The sequence below is a fragment of the Ovis aries genome, chromosome 3 (genome assembly GCF_016772045.2).
Source record: "Ovis aries strain OAR_USU_Benz2616 breed Rambouillet chromosome 3, ARS-UI_Ramb_v3.0, whole genome shotgun sequence".
Taxonomy (NCBI): Eukaryota; Metazoa; Chordata; class Mammalia; order Artiodactyla; family Bovidae; genus Ovis; species Ovis aries.
The window spans coordinates 146235651-146261695 of record NC_056056.1 but is presented as its reverse complement, the minus strand read 5'-3'; the positions used below and the strand labels follow the sequence as shown (position 1 = coordinate 146261695).

The window sequence follows — 26045 nt, the reverse complement described above, 5'->3', positions numbered from 1 at the left end:
GAAAACCGCTAGACCATTCAGGTATGACCTCAATCAAATCCCTTATGATTATACAGTGGAAGTGAGAAATAGATTTAAGGGTCTAGATCTGATAGATAGAGTGCCTGATGAACTATGGAATGAGGTTTGTGACATTGTACAGGAGACAGAGATCAAGATCATCCCCATGAAAAAGAATGCAAAAAAGCAAAATGGCTGTCTGGGGAGGCCTTACAAATAGCTGTGAAAAGAAGAGAAGTGAAAAGCAAAGGAGAAAAGGAAAGATATAAGCATCTGAATGCAGAGTTCCAAAGAATAGCAAGAAGAGATAAGAAAGCCTTCTTCAGCAATCAATGCAAAGAAATAGAGGAAAATAACAGAATGGGAAAGACTAGAGATCTCTTCAAGAAAATTAGAGATACAAAGGGAACATTTCATGCAAAGATGGGCTTGATAAAGGACAGAAATGGTAGGGACCTAACAGAAGCAGAAGATAATAAGAAGAGGTGGCAAGAATACACAGAAGAACTGTACAAAAAAGATCTTCACAACCCTGATAATCATGATGATGTGATCACTAATCTAGAACCAGACATCTTGGAATGTGAAGTCAAGTGGGCCTTAGAAAGCATCACTATGAACAAAGCTAGTGGAGGTGATGGAATTCCAGTTGAGCTGTTTCAAATCCTGAAAGATGATGCTGTGAAAGTGCTGCCCTCAATATGCCAGCAAATTTGGAAAACTCAGCAGTGGCCACAGGACTGGAAAAGGTCAGTTTTCATTCCAGTCCCAAGGAAAGGCAATGCCAAAGAATGCTCAAACTACTGCACAATTGCACTCATCTCACATGCTAGTAAAGTAATGCTCAAAATTCTCCAAACCAGACTTCAGCAATACATGAACTGTGAACTCCCTGATGTTGAAGCTGGTTTTAGAAAAGGCAGAGGAACCAGAGATCAAATTGCCAACATCTGCTGGATCATCGAAAAAGCAAGAGAGTTCCAGAAAAACATCTATTGCTCCTTTATTAACTATGCCAAAACCTTTGACTGTATGGATCACAATAAACTGTGGAAAATTCTGAAAGAGATGGGAATACCAGACCACCTGACCTGCCTCTTGAGAAACCTGTATGCAGGCCAGGAAGCAACAGTTAGAACTGGACATGGAACAACAGACTGGTTCCAAATAGGAAAAGGAGTACGTCAAGGCTGTATACTGTCACCCTGCTTATTTAAATTATATGCAGAGTACATCATGAGAAATGCTGGACTGGAAGAAACAGAAACTGGAATCATGATTGCCGGGAGAAATATCAATAATCTCAGATATGCAGATGACACCACCCTTATGGCAGAGAGTGAAGGGGAGCTAAAAAGCCTCTTGATGAAAGTGAAAGAGCAGAGTGAAAAAGTTGGCTTAAAGCTCAGCTTTCAGAAAATGAAGATCATGGCATCTGGTCTCATCACTTCATGGGAAATAGATGGGGAAACAGTAGAAACAGTGTCAGACTTTATTTTGGGGGGCTCCAAAATCACTGCAGATGGTGACTGCAACCATGAAATTAAAAGACGCTTACTGCTTGAAAGAAAAGTTATGACAAACCTAGATAGCATATTCAAAAGCAGAGACATTACTTTGCCAACTAAGGTCTGTCTAGTCAAGGCTATGGCCTTTCCAGTAGTCATGTATGGATGTGAGAGTTGGACTGTGAAGAAGGCTGAGCACCGAAGAATTGATGCTTTTGAACTGTGGTGTTGCAGAAGACTCTTAAGAGTCCCTTGGACTGCAAGGAGATCCAACCAGTCCATTCTGAAGGAGATCAGCCCTGGGATTTCTTTGGAAGGAATGATGTTAAAGCTGAAGCTCCAGTACTTTGGACACCTCATGTGAAGAGTTGACTCATTGGAAAAGACTCTGATGGGGGCAGGAGGAGAAGGGAACGACCCAGGATGAGATGGCTGGCTGGCATCACCGACTCGATGGACGTGAGTCTGAGTGAACTCCATGAGTTGGTGATGGACAGGGAGGCCTGGTGTGCTGTAATTCATGGGGTCGCAAAGAGTCGGACACGACTGAGCGACTGAACTGAACTGAACTGAAAGCTGATTAATAATATTGTGATAGTTTCAGGTGACGTGTATCTAATTTTATATACAGCATTGTGTACCACTTATTCCCAGTGGCAACTGCTGGCTGTTCTCTATATCTGTGAGTCTGTTTCTGTTCTGTTATATTCATTTGTTTATCTTTTAGATTCTATGTGTAAGTGATAACATTTAATATATGTTTCTCTCTGATTTATTTCACTAACTATAGTACCCTCCAGGTCAATCAGTGTTTTTCTAAATAGTAAAATTTTATTTTTTAATGGCCGAGTTATACACACACACACACACACACACACACACACACACACACACACACACACACACCATTTCTTCTTTATCCATTCCTCTATTGATGAACACTTAGGTTGCCTCTACATCTTAGCTATATAAATAATCTATGAATCTATAAAAAAGCTATGAACATTGAAGTGCATGTACTTTAAAAATTATTGTTTTCATTTCCTTATGAATATGTACCCAGGAATGGAACTGTAGAATAATACGGTAATTCTATTTTCAGTTTTTGGAGGAATCTGCATACTGTTTTCCATAGTACTGTGCCAATTTGCATTTCCACCAGCACTGTTTAAAGCTTCCATTTGCTCAACAACCTTGCAATCATTTGTTGTTGTATAGTCTCTTAAGTTGTGTCCTACTCTTTTGTGACCCCATGGACTCTCAGTTCAGTTCAGTGCAGTCTCTCAGTCGTGTCTGACTCTTTGCGACCCCATGAGTTGCAGCACGCCAGGCCTCCCTGCCCATCACCAACTCCCGGAGTTCACTCAGACTCACGTCCACCAAGTCAGTGATGCCTTCCAGCCATCTCATCCTCTGTCGTCCCCTTCTCCTCCTGCCCCCTATCCCTCCCAGCATCATAGTCTTTTCCAATGAGTCAACTCTTCACTTGAGGTGTCCAAAGTACTGGAGTTTCAGCTTTAGCATCCGTCCTTCCAAAGAAATCCCAGGTTTGATCTCCTTCAGAATGGACTGGTTGGATCTCCTTGCAGTCCAAGGGACTCTCAAGAGTCTTCTGCAACACCGCAGTTCAAAAGCATCAATTCTTCGGTGCTCAGTCTTCTTCACAGTCCAACTCTCACATCCATACATGACTACTGGAAAAGCCATAGCCTTGACTACACAGACCTTAGTTGGCAAAGTAATGTCTCTGCTTTTGAATATGCTATCTAGGTTTGTCATAACTTTTCTTTCAAGCAGTAAGCGTCTTTTAATTTCATGGTTGCAGTCACCATCTGCAGTGATTTTGGAGCCCCCAAAAGTAAAGTCTGACACTGTTTCCACTGTTTCCCCATCTATTTGCCATGAAGTGATGGGACCATATGCTATGATCATCATTTTCTGAAAGCTGAGCTTTAAGCCAACTTTTTCACTCTGCTGTTTCACTTTCATCAAGAGGCTTTTTAGCTCCCCTTCACTCTCTGCCATAAGGGTGGTGTCATCCGCATATCTGAGGTTATTGATATTTCTCCCGGCAATCTTGATTCCAGCTTGTGTTTCTTCCAGCCCAGTGTTTCTCATGATGTACTCTGCATATAAGTTAAATAAGCAGGATGACAATATACAGCCTTGACGTACTCCTTTTCCTATTTGGAACCAGTCTGTTGTTCCATGTCCAGTTCTAACTGTTGCTTCCTGGCCTGCATACAGGTTTCTCAAGAGGCAGGTCAGGTGGTCTGGTATTCCCATCTCTTTCAGAATTTTCCGCAGTTTATTGTGATCCATACAGTCAAAGGTTTTGGCATAGTCAATAAAGGAGCAATAGATGTTTTTCTGGAACTCTCTTACTTTTTCGATGATCCAGCAGATGTTGGCAATTTGATCTCTGGTTCCTCTGCCTTTTCTAAAACCAGCTTCAACATCAGGGAGTTCACAGTTCATGTACTGCTGAAGTCTGGTTTGGAGAATTTTGAGCATTACTTTACTAGCATGTGAGATGAGTGCAATTGTGCAGTAGTTTGAGCATTCTTTGGCATTGCCTTTCCTTGGGACTGGAATGAAAACTGCCCTTTTCCAGTCCTGTGACCATTGCTGAGTTTTCCAAATTTGCCGGCATATTGAGGGCAGCACTTTCACAGCATCATCTTTCAGGATTTGAAATAGCTCAACTGGAATTCCATCACCTCCACTAGCTTTGTTCGTAGTGATGCTTTCTAAGGCCCACTTGACTTCACATTCCAAGATGTCTGGCTCTCAATGAGTGATCACACCATCGTGATTATCTGATTTATGAAGATATTTTTTGTTTAGTTCTTCTGTGTATTCTTGCCACCTCTTCTTAATATCTTCTGCTTCTGTTAGGTCCCTACCATTTCTGTCCTTTATCAAGCCCATCTTTGCATGAAATGTTCCCTTGGTATCTCTAATTTTCTTGAAGAGATCTCTAGTCTTTCCCATTTTGTTGCTTTCCTCTCTTTCTTTGCATTGATCGCTGAGGATGACTTTCTTATCTCTCCTGCTATTCTTTGGAACTCTGCATTCAGATGCTTATATCTTTCTTTTTCTCCTTTGCTTTTCACTTCTCTTCTTTTCACAGCTATTTGTAAGGCTTCCCCAGACAGCCATCTTGCTTTTTTGCATTTCTTTTCCATGGGGATGATCTTGATCTCTGCCTCCTGTACCATGTCACAAACCTCATTCCATAGTTCATCAGGCACTCTGTATCAGATCTAGGCCGTTAAATCTATTTCTCACTTCCACTGTGTAATCAAAAGGGATTTGTTTAGGTCATACCTGAATGGTCTAGCAGTTTTCCCTACTTTCTTCAATTTAAGTCTGAATTTGGTAATAAGGAGTTCATGATCTGAGCCACAGTCAGTTCCTGGTCTTGTTTTTGTTGAGTGTATAGAGCTTCTCCATCTTTGGCTGCAAAGAATATAATCAATCTGATTTCGGTCTTGACCCTCTGGTAATGTCCATGTGTAGAGTCTTCTCTTGTGTTGTTGGAAGAGGGTGTTTGCTTTGTATTGAGATATAGCCAATTAACAATTTTGTGATACCTTCAGGTGAACAGTGAGGGGGCTCAGCCATACGTATACATATATCCTTTCTCTCTCAAACTCCCCTCCCATCCAGGCTGGCACATAACATTGATCAGGGTTCCATGTGCTATACAGTAAGTACTTGTTGATTATCCATTTTAAAATATAGCAGTCTGTACATGTGAATGCAACTCTTCAGTTTTCCCAGCACCACGTGTTGAATAGATTAGTCTTTTCTCCATTGTATATTATTGCCTGCTTTATAGTAGATTACTTGAATATAAATGTGTAGCCTTACACTGGGATCTCTATTCTGTTCCATTAATCTATATGTCTGTTTTTATGCTCATACCACATTGTTTCAATTACTGTAACGCTGTAGTATAGTCTGAATACAGGGAATGTGGTGGCTCTAACTTCAGCCTTTTTATTTTTTTAATCAAGATTGCTTTGACTATTCAGTCTCATGTGCTTCTATTATCAATTTTAGGACTATTTGTTCTACATCTGTGAAAAATGTCCTAAGTATTTTGATAGGATTGCATTAAATCTGTAAATTGCTTTGGCTAGTGTGGGCATTTTAGTATTATTTCTTCCAATCCATAAACATGGGATATATTTCCATTTCTTTATATCATCTTCAATTTCCTTCAACAGTGTTTTATAGTTTTCAGATATTAGGTCTTTCACGTTCTATTTTAAACAGGAGTGTTATCCTGCTTTCTCTTTTCTTAAGTTCACTATTGATGTATGGAAAGCAATAGATTTTTGCATGTTAACATTATATCCTTCAATTTTATATAATTATTGTATTAGTTCTAAAAGCTTCTGGTAGAACTTTAGGATTTCCTCTATAAAATATCATGTCATTTATAAATAGTGATAATTTTACTCTACCCTTTTCTTTTGGATGTTTTTTATTTTTATCTGATTGTTGTGGATTGCAATCAGAAAAATGTGGCTAGCAAAAGGCAAAATGGTTGTCTGAGGATACCTTACAAATAGCTGAGAAAAGAAGATAAGTGAAAGGCAAAGGAATAAAGGAAAGATATACCCATCTTAAGGCAGAGTTTCAAAGAATAGCAAAAAGAGATAAGAAAGATTTCCTAAGTGATAAATGCAAAGAAGTAGAGGAAAATAATAGAATGGGAAAGACCAGAGATCCCTACAAGAAAATTAGAGATACAAAGGGAACATTTCCTGCAAAGATTGGACAGAAACGGTATGGACCTAACAGAAGCTGAAGATATTAAGAAGAGACGGCAAGAATATACAGAACGATACAAAATGATCTTAAAGACCAGATAACCATGATGGTATGCTCACTCACATAGAGCCAGACATCCTCAAGTGTGAAGTCAGGTGAGCCTTAGGAAGCATCACTGCAAACAAAGCTAGTGGAGGTGATGGAATTCCAGTTAAGCTATTTCAAATCCTAAAAGATGATGCTGTGAAAGTGCTGCACTCAATATGCCAGCAATTTGGAAAACTCAGCAGTGGCCACAAGACTGAAAGAGGTCAGTTTTCATTCCAATCCCAAAGAAAAGGCAATGCCACAGAATGCTTAAACTACTGCACAATTGCACTCATCTCACACGCTGACAAAGTAATGTTCAAAATTCTCCAATCTAGGCTTCAGCAGTTCATGAACCAAGAACTTCTAGATGCTCAACCTGGATTTAGAAAAGGCAGAAAAATCAAAGTTCAAATTGTGAACATCTGTTTGACCATAGAAAAAGCAAAACAATTCCAGAAAAACTTCTATTTCTGCTTTATCGACTATGCCAAAGCCTTTGACTATGTGGATCACAACAAACTGAAAAATTGTAAAAGAGATGGGAATACCAGACCATCTTACCTACTGCCTGAGAAATCTGTATGCAGGTCAAGAAGTATATTCATGTCAATGTATGGCAAAACCAATACAGTATTATAAAGTAAAATAAAATAAAAATAAAAATAAGATATGTAAAAAAAAATAAACAGTTAACATAACAACAAAAAAAAAGTATAGCCAGTTAGAACCAGACATGAAACAATGGACTGGCTCCAAACTGGGAAAGGAGTACGTCAAGGCTGTATATTGTTGCTCTGTTTATTTAACTTATCTGCAGAGTACATCATGTGAAACAATGGATGGATGAAGCACAAACTGGAATAAAGATTGCTGGGAGAAATATCAATAACCTTAGATATGCAGATGACACTACCCTCATGGCAGAAAGTGAAGAGGGACTAAAGAGCCTCTTGATGAAAGTGCAAGAGGAGAGTGAAAAAGTTTGCTTAAAACTCAGCATTCAGAAAACTTAGATCATGGCATCTGGTCCTATCTCATCATGGCAAATAAACAATGGAAACTGTGACAGACTTTATTTTCTTGGGCTCCAAAATCACTGCAGATGGTTAGTGCAGCCATGAAATTAAAAGATGCTTGTTTCTTGGAAGAAAAGCTATGTTAGACAGCATTTTAAAAAGAAGAGACATAACTTTGCCAAGGTCCATCTAGTCAAAGCTATGGTTTTTCTATTAGTCATGTATGGATATGAAAGTTGGACCATAAAGAAACCTGAGCACTGAAAAACTGTTGCTTTTGAACTGTGGTGTTGGAGACCACGGTTTAGAGTCCCTTGGACAGAAAGGATGTCAAACCAGTCAGACTTAAAGAAAATCAGTCCTGAATATTCATCGGAAGGACTGATGCTGAAGCTGAAACTCCATCCCTTTGCCACCTGATGCAAAGAACTGACTCATTGGAAAATACCCTAGTGCTGGGAAAGATTGAAGGCAGGAGGAGAAGCAGATGACAGAGAATGAGATGGTTGGATGGCATCATCACCTCGATAGGAATGTGTTTGAGCAAGCTTTGGGAGTTGGTGATGAACAGGGAAGCCTAGCGTGCAGCATTCGATGGAGTCGCAAAGAGTCGGACACGACTAAGCCACTGAACTGAACTACTGTGGACAGGACTTCTGAAACTATGTTAAATAGAAATGGTAAAAGTGAAAATCTTTGTCTTCTTCCTGGTTTTAGAGGAAAATCTTTATTTTTTACCATCAGGTATGATGGTAGCTGTGGATTTGTCATAAATGATATTTTGTTAAGATATGCTACCTCAGGCGTGACTTAGGGACTGAATGGCTTATCCTGTTTCCTTTGTGCCATCTTTGATGAAAGCTTTAATCACAAATGAATGTTGAGTTTTGTCAAGTGCTTTTCCAGTGTTATTGAGAGGAACATGTAAAATTTATCTTTTGTTTTGTTAATACAGTATATCATATTGTTTTGCGGATATTGAACCACCCTTATATCCCTGAATATAATTCCACTTGATCATATTGTATAATCCTTTTTATATTGGTGAATTTGATTTTCTAATATTTTGTTGAAGATTTATTGTATCCATAAGCATCAGAAATATTGGCCTATAATTTTCTTTTTATAGTTCCTTTGTCTGGTTTATGTATCAGAAACAATGTGCCTCATAGAGTGAGTGTGGGAGTGTTCCCTCCTCTTCTATTTTTGGAATAGTTTGAGAAGGATAGATATTAAGTATTGATTGTAGAATTCCTCTATGAAGGGTTTTAATCTTGGATTTTTGTTTGCTGGAAGTCTTTTGGTTACTGATTCAACTTCATTATTATGATTGATCTGTTCAGATTATCTATTTCTTCCAGATTCAGTCTTGGAAGATTGTATGTTTAGGAATTTATCCATTTTTGTAGGTTGGTTGTTTTTGGCTGCAATATTCCTTATTACTTTTTGTATCTCTGTGATAACAGTTGTAATATTTCACCTCTCATTTCTCATTCTGTTTAAATGAGTCCTCTCTCTTTTTTCATAATAAGCCTAGCTAAAGGTTTATCAATTTTGTTATCTTTCCAAAACTAGCTCTTACTTTCATTGATCTTTTCTACACTTTGTATACATTTTATTTATTTTTTTTTCTAATAGCTATTATTTTCTTCCTTCTGCCAACTTTGGATTTTGTTTGTTCTTTTTCTAATTCTTTAGATGATAGATTAGGTTGTTTATTTGAGTTTTTTCTTGTTTCTTGAGGTAGGTCTATATTGCTGCAAACTTCCCTCTTAGAACTGATTTTGCGGTATCCCATTCATTTTGGAAAGTTGTGCTTTTGTTTTATTTGAGGAGGTATATTCTGATTTCTTATTTCATTTCTTTACTGAACCATTGGATTTTTAGTGACATGTTTAGTCTTCACATGCTTGTATTTTTCCCAGTTTTCCTCCTGTAACTGATTTCTAGTTTCATACCTTTCTGATTGGAAAAGATGCTTGATATAATTTCTATCTTCCTAAATTTCTTGAGATTTGTATTGGGGCCTAGAATGTAATCTATCCTGGAAAGCATTTCATTGCTGGTTTTAGATGGAATGTTCTATGTCTATTAATTAATGCCTATTAATCAACTTGTCTGATATATATTTTAAAGTAGTTTTCCTTATTGCTTTTACGTCTGGATATGTTCTTTTATATGTGAGGTACCCTACTATTTTTGTATTATTGTCAGATTTTCCTTTTATCTATTATTGGTTGATTCATATATTTAAGTACTCCTCTATTAGGTGCATACATGTAAATAAAATGTTATATCCTCTTCTTATTAGGATCCCTCTATCATTATATAATGCCCTTCTTGGTCTTTTGTGTTTTGTTTCTTTAGTTTAACGTCTACTTTGTCTGACATGTGTACTGCTATCCCAACCTTTTTCTATTTATATTTTTATAAAATATCATTTTCCATCTCCTCATTTTCAGTCTGTGTCATTAGATCTGAAATGAGTCTTCTGAGGATAGCATTTTTTTCCTTGGCAGAGATATCAGTGGTTTATTGGACAGGGAGATCTTACAAGTCTAATACAAAGAGTCTTGGAGTGGCAACCCATAGTGTACAGCCGATAGCATGCAGGATAGAGTCTTTTTGTTTGTTTGTTTTAATCTGATCTGTCACCTCTGCCTTTGAGTGGAGTATTTAGTCCATTGAACATTTAATGCAATTATCACTGAGCATGTACTGTTCTTATTTGGTTTCAGTTGTCTTTGTGGTTATTCTCTGTCCTTTCTCTCTTTTTCTTTTAGCCTGTTCCCCTATGGTTTGATGATTATCTTTAGTGCTATGCTCTTATTCCTTTCTTTCTAGTTTTTGATAATCTATTGTGTGTTTTTCATTTACAGTTACCATGGGTTTCTATTTGTTTTATTGATAGTCATTGAACTTCAAATACATTCTAAAACAGGTACAATTTTTACTCTCCTCCTCCATGCTTTGTGTTTTTGATGTTTTGCATCATCATGTCTATCCCTTACACGTTTATTGTAGCTATATAGATTTTACATTTATTGTCTTTTAATCTTCATACTTGCTCATTTAAATTGTTGATCCACAAACTTTATTATATATTTACCTTTACTAGTGGAATTTTACCTTTCCTATAAATTCTTGTTGAAGCCTATTCTTTTCCCATTAAAATTGCCATTTAGCATTCCTTTTGGGGTCAGTGTGGTATTGCTGAACTCTTATTTTTTCTTGTTTGAGATGTTATATTTTTCATCTTTAATTCTGAATGATAATTTTACTGATTATAGCATCCTAGGTTTTAGGTTTTTCATTTCAGCACTTTAAATTATAATGTCATTCCCTTCTGGCTTGTAAGATTTCTGCAGAAAAAATAAACTGAAGCCTTATAAGAATTCACTTATAAGTGACTTTTTGTTTCTCTCTTACTACCTTTACAATTTTCTCTTTATGTTTAACATTTGTCATTTTAACTATGACCCATCTTTGTATGGGTCTCTTTGAGTTCCTCTTGTTTGGGACTCTTAGTGATTCCTGTACCTACAAATCTGTTTCCTTTTTCAACCTCAGGAAGTTTTCAGCCATAACTTTATCAAATACATTTTCTACCCCTTTCTCTCTTCTCCTCCTGAATCCATACAATGCAGAAGTTAGTACACTTTATGTTGTCCCCAAGGTCTTCCAAGCTATCCTCATTTCTTAAAATTTGTTTTTATTCTGCTCTTATTTGGTGATTTCTATTATTCTGTCTTTCAGATCATTTATACATTCTTTCTACATCACCGATTCTTAGTTCCTTCTAGTGTAATTTTTAGTTCAGTTATTGCATTTTTCTAAAGTAATTGATCAGAAGAAGGAGTGGCTAGGGCCAGATCCAGGTTTGAACTAAGACTTCTCTTGTGCTCAATGGCAGTCATCCCCCTATCAAAGGCAGAGTTGGTGCCCAAGGCACTGGAGCAGAAGCCCTGAAGTTTGTATCTGAGCTGGTTTCATTCTAATTGTGTGAAGTCTACTGGCAATGGCAGCTTTCATCCTGTTGGAGAGCAACACCAGTGCCAGAAAGGCTGGAGCCAGTGCCAGGTATGGGCCAGGGTACACGCTGGGGCAGTCACAGAAAACTGGTCAGAGTCCTAGGCAATTTTCAATGTACAGCTTGTGCACTGTTACTGGGAGTAAGCAAGCATCTGCATGCATGCTTCTTGAGAAAAGTCTGTTTCTCGTAGCTCTCTGGTAAGTTTCACTGGTTTTCAAACCAGCTAAGGGAACTCATCTTATCAAGATCTGAATCCAGGACTGAGGTGTCTTATATGTGATTCGATTCCTGGGGAAGATCCCTCAGCCTGGGATATCCCCATTCCTCTTCTGTGTCTCCTGCTAAGGGCTTGGATCCGATCCATTCACTTCTTCTCCCTTCCTACCTGATTCCATGTGGATCTTTTTTTAAGGTTTGGTTGTAGGAGGTGTTTTCTTGCTGGTCTCCAGGTTGTTTTCAGCAGGAGTTGATCCACATGTAGATGTAGTTTGATGTGATCATAGTCGGAGGTCAGCCTAGAAACCCCTCACTCCGTCATCTTGATCTCCCTCATAAACCAATTCTTATTAATACACTGATGAGAAAGAGTTTGAATGGAATCCCCCATGTATATGTTTGAGTCTTAAATCTTTTTTGACAAAGCAACCCTTCCCTTGTTCATTGTTCATCCAAAATCAATAATTTGGGAATTGCAAATAATCAAGAAATCTTATCACCTCATTAGCTTATTACTGTATTTTCTGTTATCATCTCAGTTTTGTAATTTCAAACAGAATAATTATGTACTATTGGCATCATGTCCGGAGAGGGCAATGGCACCCCACTTCAGTACTCTTGCCTGGAAAATCCCATGAACAGAGGAGCCTGGTAGGCTGTGGTCCATGGGGTCGCGAAGAGTCAGACATGACTGAGCGACTTCCCTTTCGCTTTTCACTTTCATGCATTGGAGAAAGAAATGGCAACCCACTCCAGTGTTCTTGCCTGGAGAATCCCAGGGACAGGAGAGCCTGGTGGGCTGCCGTCTATGGGGTCACACAGAGTCGGACACGACTGAAGTGACTTAGCAGTAGGCATCATGTCAGTTTCATTGAGGAGACAATTTCAACTCAAAAAGGACTTCTCTACTTTCTTGTATTTCAAGCGATATCTAGCTACACGCACACATACTCCTGAAATGGGGGACAAAATTCTGTAGGACTTTATTTATCATATAAAAGTGAGAGTTTCTTGAAATTACCCCAACAAAAAGCATATCAATTAAGACATGACTGAATGACTAATACTTTCACACTTCTTTAATATCAATTAGTCCTACATGACATAGTGTGCTGACAAAAACTTACATGTTATAAATATCATGAATAGGATTGCATTATTTTTAAATCCTTCTGCAGGCATTACATCATTTTGGAAATAAACAAGCAATTAATTTATTTATAAATTCAATTATCTAAAAATATGAACAATCAGTTGTTTTGTAAAATGCAGGGTATGCTGTCAACACTCAGTAAATACCCATATCTTCAAAAAGCCTTCAGATTTTTTTTTCCCTCAGCAGCCTCCAAGTCATTAATTTCACAGTCCAATAATTTTATGTTTATTAAAATGCTTGAAACATATTATTTTGCTCCTCTTTTTATCTATACTTCACACACAATCCAGTATCAGGTTATTTCAGCAGCTAATGTAGTTGCAATCTGAAAACTGTCATATCCTACCTGTTAGTTGAACAGTGTCTGACTCTATTCTGGAAGAGAAGGACACTGTTTATAATCATTTTCAAAAAACGCATTTTTCTTGGGTGTGTACTTTATTACTTGGCTTAGAACAGTATGTTCTTCAGAAATTTTTACTAAATATACTTAATCATAGCTGTAAGCTGCTAAAACACTATTAATAACTTTGCAGAAAAATTATTAAACTTAGACAATAATAATTTGATAATAGAGTTTTAAGCTGAGACAATAATAATTTGATAATAGAGTTTAAAGAAGTGTGAGGCTGAAGAAGACCTCCTAAAGTATGTAATTATGTAGCTAGAGGAAGTTATGTCTATGTTTAAGTTGTTTTCAATAATCTGAAAATTATACTGGAACAGTATAATATTGATGTGAAAGTGCTTAATATATAATGTATATAGTATCCCCTTTCTGAGGGATAAGACTTTTAAAATATATAATTTCCCTTTTCTAAAACATTCACATATTTTAAATTCAAAACTAATTTGAGTCTTCCCTGGTGGCCCAGTGGTTAAGACTCCACACCTCCACTGCAGTGGGTGTGGATTCCACCCCTGGTCAGGGAGCTATGATATCCCACATGCCACACAGCCAAAAAACAAACAGAACAACAAAAAATACTGACTTTATTTCTGGAGATTTTTAGTTAATTTCACTTCAGTGTTTTGACTTCTATTATGTACATGTCACAGGACTGAGTGACTGAACAACAGTGTAACTATGTCAAAAGGCTTTTACTAACACACACAGATGTGTACCTATATGCATGCATAACTTGTGTGTGTGTACCCAGTCATGTCTGACTCTTTGTGACTCCATGGACTGTAGCCCCCCAGGGTCCTCTGTCCATGGAGTTTTCCAGGCAAGAATACTGGAGTGGGTTGCCGTTTCCTTCTCCAGGGGATCTTTCTGACCCAGGGATTGAACCCATGTCTCTTGAGTCTGCAGCATTGGTAGGTGGATTGTTTACCACTGTGCCACCTGGGAATCCCCATGCATAATCCAGTCCTCACAATAATCTTCTGAAGAATGAACTTGAATTTCCATTCTACAGACTGGGTAACTGACACCTCAGGAAGGTTAAGTGATGGGTGCAGCAGAGACCGATTTTCAGATTGAGTCTGAGGACAAAATAGTCCCTGATTTTAAAATGTAGAGTAAGAGATATTGATGTCTTTTTACCTAGGATAATCTGAACTCAGCACAAACAGGTTTCCTCTATTTTCTGGAAACTGAAATTCATGGCAAATGTTCCTTAGAACCAGAGCAGAGTGATGAGTATCATAAATAAAATTTTAGGTTAAATATTTTTAACATGATCTTTTATGAGCTTTGTTGAGGATCAATCAGAATAGATGCCTGAAATCCTGCCAAATCTTTTTTTCTTTCAAAAGAAATGCCACCATTTGCTAATACATATTCATGTTTTATCCATATTTCTAAATTTTGTTCTCTTTCAAGGTAAATGCTTGTATAAGCATCAATTCAATGAAATATTAGATTTTGGTATTGGCGCAAACTCTGATTATATCCCAATACTAAATACTTTGTGAATAATTGTGAAAGTGAAAGTGAAGTCGCTCAGTCATGTCCAACTCTTTGTGATCCCATGGTCCATGGGATTTTCCAGGCAAGAGTACTGGAGTGGGGGTGCCATTGCCTTCTCCAGGAGATCTTCCTGACCCAGGGATCGAACCCAGGTCTCCCGCATTGTAGGCAGACGCTTATGTTTGCTAATGTATAGTTGAAGATATTTTAAATAATTTATATGAATTATCTCATGACAGAACAAAACAAGACAAGAACTAGATGATGCCTGTCTAGCAGAAAAATGCATACATAGATATGGACCAGATTTATCAAAAGAGAACCATAGCATCATCTACAGTAAAGAGGCAGGGGGGCAGGGGGAAGAAAAGCATGGGAAGACAGAAGAGAGCATGAAGGAAGGAGATAGAGACTGTCACCCTGTGTTGCCTTATATTTTTGTTTTTGTAGTTGTTTAAGTACATAAGTAAGTGTCTTTGTAAAGGATGTTGAATTATTTGGAGACCACTATAGCACCAATACATGTTAGGGAAACAGCAGTCACTAGACACCCATAGAGCTGTGGTTAAGCTGTGAGATGAGCCATCTGCAGTACCTGGTGAAAAGGCCTAGGGGAGGGTAGGAGAAACCAGGAGCTGTTTTCTAGCACACCATGGCATGTGGACAGGAATGCATCCTCAGGTTCTGCTCATTCAAGGAGAATTAAGAAGAGCTGTTTCTTCTGCACCAGCAAGTGTGGGCTCAGCCTTGCCCCTCTCTCCTCTGCTGCACTCTGAGAGGATGAGATCAGGAGTCACAAGTGATGGGATAACTGGTGACACAACAGAACAAATCAGTAGCAGAAAGTGATGTGAGAGATGCTTTTATTCTGAAACAGAAAGAAATCCATAAAATAAAATAAAATACGTGCTGCCAGAATAATCACTCACTGTCCTATTGAAATAGACAATATTGGAGTGAAGGAAAAGATAGTTTGCCTCAGGATAATGGAAAATGTCTCCTTCTGATGAAGATGAAAATATTGAAATTGGAAGACAGTCTTTCAAAAACACTCAATAAAATACATATTAAAAATGCTTCAAAATATTGCTGCTTAGACTACCCTCTTCTCGGGTGTATATATAAGCAGCAATAATCCATAACTGAGACCAGAGCCCCAGTAAGAAATACTCTTTATTACCTATTGTAAGTATTTTATGCTTATTTGAAGGAACTAAAGTTAAATTTTAATTTGTTTGTGGCAAGTGTTTTGAAATACAGTTATGGAATGGTCCATTCATTTCTTCAGTAAATATATATCAAACGACTTCTCAGTGCCAGGCATTAGAGACACAACAATAAACAAGTAACATGTCACCGTCTCTTGTAGCTTGATGGGCCCTAATGCCTGGCAGAATAATAGTTAATATTTATTTACTACTTTCACAGTAAGCATTTCACATGTATAATCTTATATGACACTTGTAAGAGTTCTATGAAATGCACATTTTTTTCATATTTTGTACATGAGTCAGAACTTGAGTAATTTTCCCAAAGTTGCAAGCTAAAGACTGGTTGAGCCAAGTTTCAGACAAGATCTGGCTGACTTTCCTGGATTTCCTTTGACTATGCCTTACCTCAGGTTCCCATATACTGTGGGTGTTGTCTAAGAAGGCAATATAAAATAATATCCTTGACCTAGAAAATTATTCTGTATCTTATTTTTAGTTTCTTGAAATTGCTCACTCATAGTTACTCTTCCTTTAGACCTGCCCTCATTCTTTTGCAGATTCTCTATATAGTTAATAAGGTAAACAGACCAAGATCTCACTCACCTAATTTGTCAAAATTAATAATCTGAAGGGTACTCTTCAGAGTAATTGTTCTTTAATTTTACCTGATTCTTTTTCTCTCTGGTCAGTACCTCTTCCTCTATAGTCAATAAAAAAAAATTGTAGCAACATCCCTTGCTCTTAAGATGAATATTATTAGTATGTAGAGTTATTATTTTCAATTATTTGTTATCAATTTAAGTTTATTAATTGATAAATTTGAACTATTTAAAATCCAATAATCACTGACACATTAAACTGCACATGCTTTGTAATTTGCAAAATGTTTGCAAATATATTATCTAAATTGATCTTTAGAAAAAGAACTGTTTGATAGACACAACAGTTTTGGCATAGTTTATGTCTGCCTTTCTCCCCTCCTCCTCATTAAAGGAATTCATCTTAATTAGTGTGTATAACTCAATGAAAAGAATTACAAACCAATGGGCCAAGAAAATGCTGAAATATACATTTTTGGAGACAAACTTTAAGAGATATAAATAATGTGTATAGGTTTCAAAATTTTTAATTTAGGTTTATTTTTGAATATTAATGATAACACAATGAAAAGCTGAATTCTTCAAGAGATCATTTAATTGATTCCCCTGCCTCCTGAAGGAATTTATCTTTATTCTTCACCTTTATTTACCTGTTTCTTTTCCTTTCTAATCAGTTCTGTTTAGGTAAAGAAATAAAATAAAATTTAAATTAAAAAGTCTAGACTTAATACAATCTATACATTTGTGTAGTTCTCATCTTCTTACCAATGTCCAAGAGAAATAAATTGGTCATAAATCAATCTTGGCATTTAAAAATCCTCTGTTGAATATTTTTCCTCTTGCAAAGATATTTAAAAATTTCCCGTTGCTCCACTGATCCATTTTTACTATGTTTGATCTAAAAATTCAACTCATTTTTTTCAAGAAATAAATGATTTTTCACTGAAAAATAACCTATACACTAAAAGGAAAAAATATTTTTCCTGGTCCATGTAGTAACACTAAATATTTTTACCAGTCTTGGAAAATGCTGGAATTCTAGCAAATTAAAGGCAATAAATATGGCCTTAAAGTCCATCACACTTAAAAAAATAAGTAGTACTCTACATGTCATTATTATGCAATAAATCAGTACCATTTTATTTTGGCTGCTTTAGATAGCATTTAAATGTATCTATATATTGATAATAATAACATTAGGTATTTTCAGAATTGCTTTCATGCTTTAATTTATATTTTACATTCAATTCTATGTCGAGATTCTTATATCCTATTTCTTACCTATTCTTTGAAAATATGATTTCATGTGTTTTCAAATTGAAGAGCCTATTGCATCTCAATTGAGGAAGTCAAGTCTCTTTCTAATGCCCTGGAATATTTGAAAATTTGTTATAGTGCCACCACCAGGTCCATCTGAGACATATTTTGCAGTGTTTTTAATAAAATGATTAACATGCTTTCAACTTTAATAATATGTAGATCCAAACAAGTCTCTCATTGCACTGACCTGTGTACATATAAGCATTCCTGTCGATCTGTGAACTTTTTAGGGGCAAGCAGACTATGTCTTTCTTTTTGATTCTTTTATCTGCATGCTTGGTCACAGATGGATCTACAAAGATGATGATGAGGCTTAAGTCAAAGAGCCCCTCACTAAAATGAGGCTATTTCAGTGCCTTGAAACCAATATAATCATGTGGTCAGAAGTTTTTACAAAATTTTTTAAAAGCAAGATATTTTACTTAGACTGATGCATAGTTTTGTAGCATAGTTTATTTATTTATTTATTTATTAGTATTTTTTAAATTTGGCTGTGTTGCATCTTAGTTGCTACATGTGGGATCTTCCATGCGTAGTGCAGGATCTTTCATTGCAGCTCATGGACTCTCTAGCTGTGGTGAGTGGACTCAGGAGTTATGGCACGTGGGCTTATTTGCTCCATGGCATGTGTGATCTTAGTTCCCTGACCAAGGATTGAACCTGTGTCCCCTGAATTGCAAGGCGGATTCTTAGACTTCCCTGACCACCAGGGAAGTCTCTGTCGCTTAGTTTATATTAGTAATTTTGTCTTCTTATCTTTAAAGATGGCTCTCCAAATTTTAAAGATTTTGACACACAAAACCTAGCTTCTCTCTTATAAGGAACAATTATTTACATTTTGTTGAACGAATAAAGGAAAAAAGTGAAAGCAGGGAAAGGGAATAAACATGTTATTGATCAATATACGTTAACACTTAAAAATTTAGGTTTTCTGGCAAAAGTTTTCCCTAAACCACCAACGGGCAATGCTAACATGTAACTCTTGTACAGTGTCTATGAATTTACAAAATTCTTATACAGATATGGTTGTAGTGATGATTTAGTTTCTAAGTTGTGTCCAACTCTTGAGACCCTGTGGACTGTAGCCTGCCAGGCTCCTCTGTCCATGGGATTTTCCAGGCAAGAATCCTGGAGTAGGTTGCCACTTCCTTTGCTAGGGGATCTTCCCTACCTAAGGTTTGAATCTGGGTTTCCTGCATTACAGGGGGATTCTTTTACTGCTGAGCTACTAGGGAAATTCTTATACAAATACATATTTTATTAAATCTTTCTACCAGCACTTCAGGTCAATCATGTGCATAGTGGCAGGAGTATGGATAATCCTGTCACACAAGCTAGTCTGTCAGCAGAGAGGTTTGACCTGAGACATCCTTGTCCCACCCAGAGCAGGGAATTAGCAGCAGTTATTGACACAACAAATGAAAAACCCTTCACCAATATAATTCCTAACCAACCCACTATACTAATAATTTCTAACTCCCCAAAAGAATTTGCCTTTAGTAAGTCTAAAACATCTCATGCCTCTCAGGTTGGGAGGCTGTAAACAATCACATGTGGCCAGACGAACCTATACAGGTGGGCTAGATAACCTTCAGAGGAGTCCATAAGCTGAAACACTCCTGTCACGCCCAGGAATTTTTATTGCCTTGGAGCTGCACGTTTACTCCTTCTCCGAGAGAAACGGCTATGGGGGAGAGCCCCCCGTAAAGTCAGAGGTGTAGGTGAGAGCATAAAACAGACTCTGGTTTTGGGGTTAGATGCTCGGGAACAGGGGCTTTCCTGAGGCTTGATCACGCCTTTGCGTATGCCAAGCCTCCTTCCTCATGACCTTTGCCGTGGGCGGAGTTCCTCACGCTGGCCCCCGGCAATTTTCCATTCCTTTTCTTTCCTTTTTCTTATCTTTCCTCTTCCTTCTTCTCTTCTCTTTATGCAGGTGTTTAATATTATCCAACTGCCATAAAGTTAAAGCTTTCTTTTTGAAATTTGAACCTAAATTCTACTGAACACAAGATGAAAATGTGGTTGCTGTTCAGTCTCCTTGTAATAATATCTTTTAAAACTTGTCTATCAGGTAAGAAATATCCTGTCTATAACATGTAACTTCCACAATTTATGTCAATGTAATTAATATTCTTTTCACTATATTGAATCTGGTGTATAAAGTTCAGAATTAATATTTTCTTTTGCCATCTGGATCAGGCAAGTAAATGCATATATATTAAGGCTGACACTTTTGTTCTTTTTTCTTTTTAGTTTCAATTAAAATTTCATAAGATAAGTTAATCAATCTTATATAGTGATGTGCTGGTAAATGTTTAAAATCTGAATATCTGGGAGGGAAAAAATATCCCTGCTGTAGCATTTGTCAATTCCTACAGAGTAAATTGTCCTACTGTGTCATTTTCAACTTGAAACCATTTAAGGTGGTGGCAGTAAAGTTATGCAACAACACACCATTATATAGTATGTTCACTATAGGGGGTAAAATCAACTTAACCTCATTAGTATACATAAAAGTAAAATATAGTAAAATATTAGAAAATAAAGGGTTTTAAGCTTTTGATACCTTTGTTTATTTTTATAAGTTAATATAATTTAATTTTTATTATTGGCTGGTCAATCTTTTGAAAAACAATTCAAAAATAATCTACAGTGTATTCAAGGACTTAAGAATAACAATGCAGTTTTAAGTATACTGTAGTTTTAGGGAAAAAAACACTATATTTCTATTTTTCAAAGATAAGTGTGAAAGATTCAAAAATATTTTCTGAAGGAACATTGTATTTTTATCTGAAGCAGTGTGTTTTCTAACAATATTTTCTAATACCTCTGTTTCAGTTACCTTTATTCAGCACTTGGTGAGTTGCTATTAAGTTCAAGATATAGATGGATCTCATATTTTCATTTATGAACCTCCCTTGATTGCTTTAATAATGAACTTGATGGGCATACACATATAGAACTATTTGCATATACGCATACATATTATTTAAATATAATAAAGAAAAATTTGGGTAAGGTTATTGCTGTCTACATTTATGAATAAAATAAAACAAAGATATTCTTATTAGTTCTGAAAATTCATGCCAATTCTTTAAAATTTTGGTGCTGTAATTATAAAAGTGCAAAGATAAGAAATAAATATTTCCAAAGACATGGTCATACTTCAGCCTTAATGGTGAAGAGCTGATAATCTAATTTCATTAACTAATATCTCGATTATTTGAGTAACATTTGAAATCAAAACAAAGAGCAGCTTTGGGATTAATATTTTTCTGTTTTTGTCTTTTTTTTTTTTCTTTTTAGAGTTTACATGGCACAGAAGGTATGGTCATGGAGGTAAGTTGATGAAAGGGTAAATTTTTAAATATATTTCTTCAAATAAACTGTATTTCATCCCTACATTAAGCTATTAAGTTTTTAAACTTATAGCAAGTGGTTACAATTAGAGCACTTGGAAATTTTGTAAATGTTTTATCTGAGGTCTTCATGTAACTGATTTGATTACCAAAATAAATGAATAGATATACCACAAGCAAATATCGAAGTGGAGGATTGTGGCAGATAGAATATATTCAATGCAACCTCTATCTTCCCTTCATGTTTTTTAATAATCCTATAGTACTTAATTTTGCAGCAATATTTTTAATATTGTAAAATTCTAGCTTGTTTGAAAGCCTTCTGCTTTGCTGCAAGAAGGAGAATTAACATTAATAAGCTTGGAACCTTAAGATTCAGTTTAATTAGAAATCCAGATAGTGGAAAATTTATTGTTTATCCTTCACTAAATATAATTAGCGGTCCCGATAGTTTAGATTATATTTTAACCACTGAATAGTTCTTGCTAGAAATATAGACTGGAAAAAATAGAGTCTAGAGTAAGATCAGTCTGGACTTACATATTCAACCTGGTATTCACTATGTGATCTTGGGCAAATTATTCAATTTCTATGAGACTTATGTTTCCTACATGTAAAAATCACAGGATTCTTGTGAACACTAAAAGTACAATGTAATGATAACTTACAGCACTGCTGCTGCTGCTGCTGCTGCTAAGTCGCTTCAGTCGTGTCCGACTCTGTGCGACCCCATAGACGGCAGCCCACCAGGCTCCCCCATCCCTGGAATTCTCCAGGCAAAAATACTGGAGTGGGTTTCCATTTCCTTCTCCAATGCATGAAAGTGAAAAGTGAAAGTAAAGTCATTCAGTCTTGTCCGACTCTTCGCGACCCCATGGACTGCAGCCCACCAGGCTCCTCCGTCCATGGGATTTTCCAGGCAAGAGTACTGGAGAGGGGTGCCATTGCCTTCTCCAACTTACAGCACAGTGACCTACATAGTATACAAATAAAGATGGTAACACTGGTAATCATTGAAAACCACAGCATAATGGTAAGAGAATGAGTAATTAAGAAGAATCACTGAGTAATCAGTGCTATTGCTTCCACGCCAAAGCAAGATTTTCATGCCAGAGTGAGTCAGAATCTCCATCGATAGGGGATTTATAGAAAGGAACATCTCAGCAAGAAGCATATCAAAGCTATTTCTGTTTCCTCCTTGTGAGTTAGCCTATATAGTGTGAGTATAGGCTATATAAAGATCAGTGACATATGCTCCTCGATTTCAAGAACCTTACATATAATAAGGAATAATAAAAGTCAGTGGATAACAAATTCATAAGAAAAATATGATAGGCTTTTTAAAATAATTGAGGAATTAATAAATATTTAATGATGGAGCTAGTAGGCAAGGGAAACTGGAAGTATTTCAATTATTAGAAATGGAAATAATTCTTAGAGGAAGTAGAACAAATAAACTACACAAGTGGGTAAATATGGACTGTGTTAGGTCACTAATTCAAAGAACGCTTGTTCTGCAGGATGTTAGTAGGACTTCACTGTCAAATAAATTTGAGAAAGGCTAGTTCATTACACTTCAACAGTTTATTATTATGCGTGTTGTTTTTGTTCAGTCCCTCAGTCATGTCTGATTCTTTGCAATCCCATGGAATGCAGCACACCAGTAACGGACGTGTTAGTTTCCTAGGACTGCTATAGCTATAATAAAGCCACCAACTGGGTGGCTTAGAACAACAGAAATTTGTTGTCTCACATTCTGAGGCGAGATGTCCCAAAGAAAGGAGATATCAGAGTCAGGTTTCTGCTGAAACCTGTATGGGAAAGCTCTTCCCTTTCATCTTTCAGCTTTTGGTACCCCAAACACTAGGCTTCCATTGTGGCTCAGATGGTAAAGAATCTGCCCACAATGCATGAGACCCAGATCAAGAAGACCCCTTGGAGAAGGGAATGGAAACCCACTCCAGTATTCTTGTCTGGAGAACTCCATGGTCAGAGAAGCCTGGCAGGCTACAGTCCATGGGGTCACAAACAGTCAGACACAACTGAGCGACTAACACACACACACACACATCCGGAACATTCCTTGGCTTATGGCAGCAAACACAGGCAGACATAAGGTAGGTGTGAACAGATGCCCAGATTGTTATGCAAAACACAGTGTCTAGAGCTTTGAGATTGTACCATAGGTCAAGGAAGTGGTTGTCATTAACAAATGTGAAAGGCATTTCTTAGGCAAATAAAATCATGCAAGGAAAATTTAGTCAACTTAACCATTCTGATAGCCTGATCTTAATTTTCCTTCTAATAATTGGATTCCTGTACATTCTCAAGACCAACTTGTCATATTTTAGTTACGATATATTGCTGCACTGTTGCCTATTACCCACGAGATTAAAGAACTCACGAACCAGAGTATTCACAGCCTAAGCCCTAAATGTCCTTATTCTCTTATTAGTGAGAAATGTTTGAAAATGGAGATAATAATAATGCTTTGAGCCAATTTAAATATTGTCTCATTTAGAGAGTTTACTGTATTTTAAGAGGGCTTACAACACTCCCCAGGCCATATCCACTGAATATTGCAAACACTGTAAAAATTCAAATATTAGACTGCTAAAATTTTGTTCTCATTGCTTTCTTCCTGAAACTCTCATTAAAACATACTTATGTAAAATTATGTTTGAAAACTAACAGATTAAGTTGGCATATTACAGAATGAGAAATAGGATCTCTTTCATTGAATATAAAATGAATAAAAATAACTCTCAAGAACAAATTGTAATTATACTTTCAATTTCCAGAGATAAAATAGGATAGCAAGGTTACAGTGGATCATCTCTACATAGCAGGAGGTTAAGTATTTCATTTAAGATCGTACACTAACTGACTACATTAACTGTGAGACTGAGAATGCTACTGAAAAAAAGCAGCAGTTTTTGCCTTTCTGTTAATCTTCTTGATCAAATTTAAGAAATGAACTTACTTCTGCAATAGATGGAGAAGGAAATGGCAACCCACCCCAGTGTTGTTGCCTGGAGAATCCCAGAGACGGGGGGAGCCTGTTGTGCTGCCGTCTATGGGGTCGCACAGAGTCGGACATGACTGAAGCGACTTAGCAGCAGCGGCATATGGTAGAAAATAAATTTGTATTGAGTAAATCAAAGAACTATTTGAAGTAATTTTTTCAACTAGCTTGAGAAGTTATCTATATAACTGTGTGCTCCTTTTTAGAAGACTATATCTAGCACAAAAAAAGAGCATATGTTTTAAAAATAACCTAATTTTGTTAACATATTTTCCATTTGTTTCTATACCCTTTAACCTCATAATACTTCCAAAGTATGATAATTTGTCATCTAATTATTTCTATTGCCCTAGACATAAAGCAATGGATAACTTAATTTTTGTTAACAGAGATTATAATGCTTGTATTAATGGATCCTTTGCTGAACCTTGTGTTGTATTACCCCTGAAAAGTTATTTTTCCTCGATCTGAGTGCCCTAGCTCAGCTAACAGAGCAATGAGCTTGGATAGTCTTCAAGCGGGTTCTGAAGCTTACATTCAGAAGTTAACACTGAGCATACCAAAGCAATTCGAAGCTGCTGATGAATAATTTATCTTCCAAGAGCCCAAATATGTCCTCAAAATAAAATGTATATTGTAATTGGTAAACCACCTAATGAAATACATTATTTTATTCAGGCTTGAAAATATTAGAAAAGCAAGAAATATTTATAAAATTTATAAATATATGCTAATATTTTATAAATAGCATTTGTAAAATAATACTAACTAGAAACACTAATGTGATATCAAGTGTGTCATATTTTCTTTTTGTTCTTAAAATGGGCTAAAGGAAATATCTTAAATATAATATTTTGTCAAAATGGAAAAATTCAGTGTTTTATTGGAAACTAGTTTCATATTTTATCACTTAAGTGATTCATTTTCTTTTCCTGTAAAGGGCAAGTGGAAATGGAGCACTTGGAAATATCTGCATATAATTTTGGAAAAGCACTTGAGAATAAAATAGCTTGGGGCACTGATAATATTCAGTTTGGCCTATAAACTTCAACCCAACTCACCCCCAAAGTGTTTTATCTTTACTTCAATCAGTAGAGGGATTGCCAATCAATAGATATAGTCTGATCATTATTAACATATGGCATTCCATTATTTCCAGTGGAAATTGCCACTGCTGATATCTTTTCCAGAAAAAAATATGCCTTATGATCATGATGAAGAAACTATAAACATATGTTCAGTTTTCTCAAAGCTGATGAATTTTTATCTCAAAGTCACATATCTTAAAATCAAAAGATAATGCTATCAAAAGAACATTTAAAACCATGTATTTTATGAAGATATGCAAGTGTGCAACTAACCTCTACCTCCACACAGATGTATATTTATGTGCAGCTGTGTGTATTTCAAGGCACCATACAATACTTGAAATAATTGAAGCATTAGGAATGAACAAAACTCAACTATTTCAAATGATGAAACTAGTTATTTTAAGAAAATTAATAAATTATTAATTAAATTGAGAATTCAGGAATGTTATAATCCCAATAAGGCTTCCCTGGTGGCTTAGATGGTGAAGAATTGACCTGCAATGCAGGAGATAATGACACTACCGGAGGACTCTTTAGAAGCAGGTGCTAGACAGGCCAGGATTAGCTATTTCTATATTGGAAATACAATACTGTTAAAGAATATTTATTAGTGCAACTGCGCACCTATTGAGATAAGTTCAAATTTTTTAAAATTGTATGTGATCACAATTATTAAGGAAGTACATATTTAATTAGTGGAAAGTATTTCCAGTTTGCTACT

General features: G+C 36.3%; 1 protein-coding gene across 4 annotated transcripts in view; it reads left to right on the top strand.

Annotated features, from left to right (window-relative positions):
- CNTN1 (contactin 1) overlaps positions 1-26045 on the top strand; it is a 417338-nt gene that overhangs the window by 212410 nt on the left and 178883 nt on the right. For all 4 annotated transcript variants that reach the window (XM_042246873.2, XM_060412756.1, XM_060412755.1 and 1 more), the window contains 2 exons: positions 19783-19920; positions 21156-21188. In XM_042246873.2, coding sequence (XP_042102807.1) covers positions 19860-19920; positions 21156-21188 — 94 coding nt within the window. In that variant the 5' untranslated portion in view covers positions 19783-19859. The remainder of the gene's footprint in view (positions 1-19782; positions 19921-21155; positions 21189-26045) is intronic.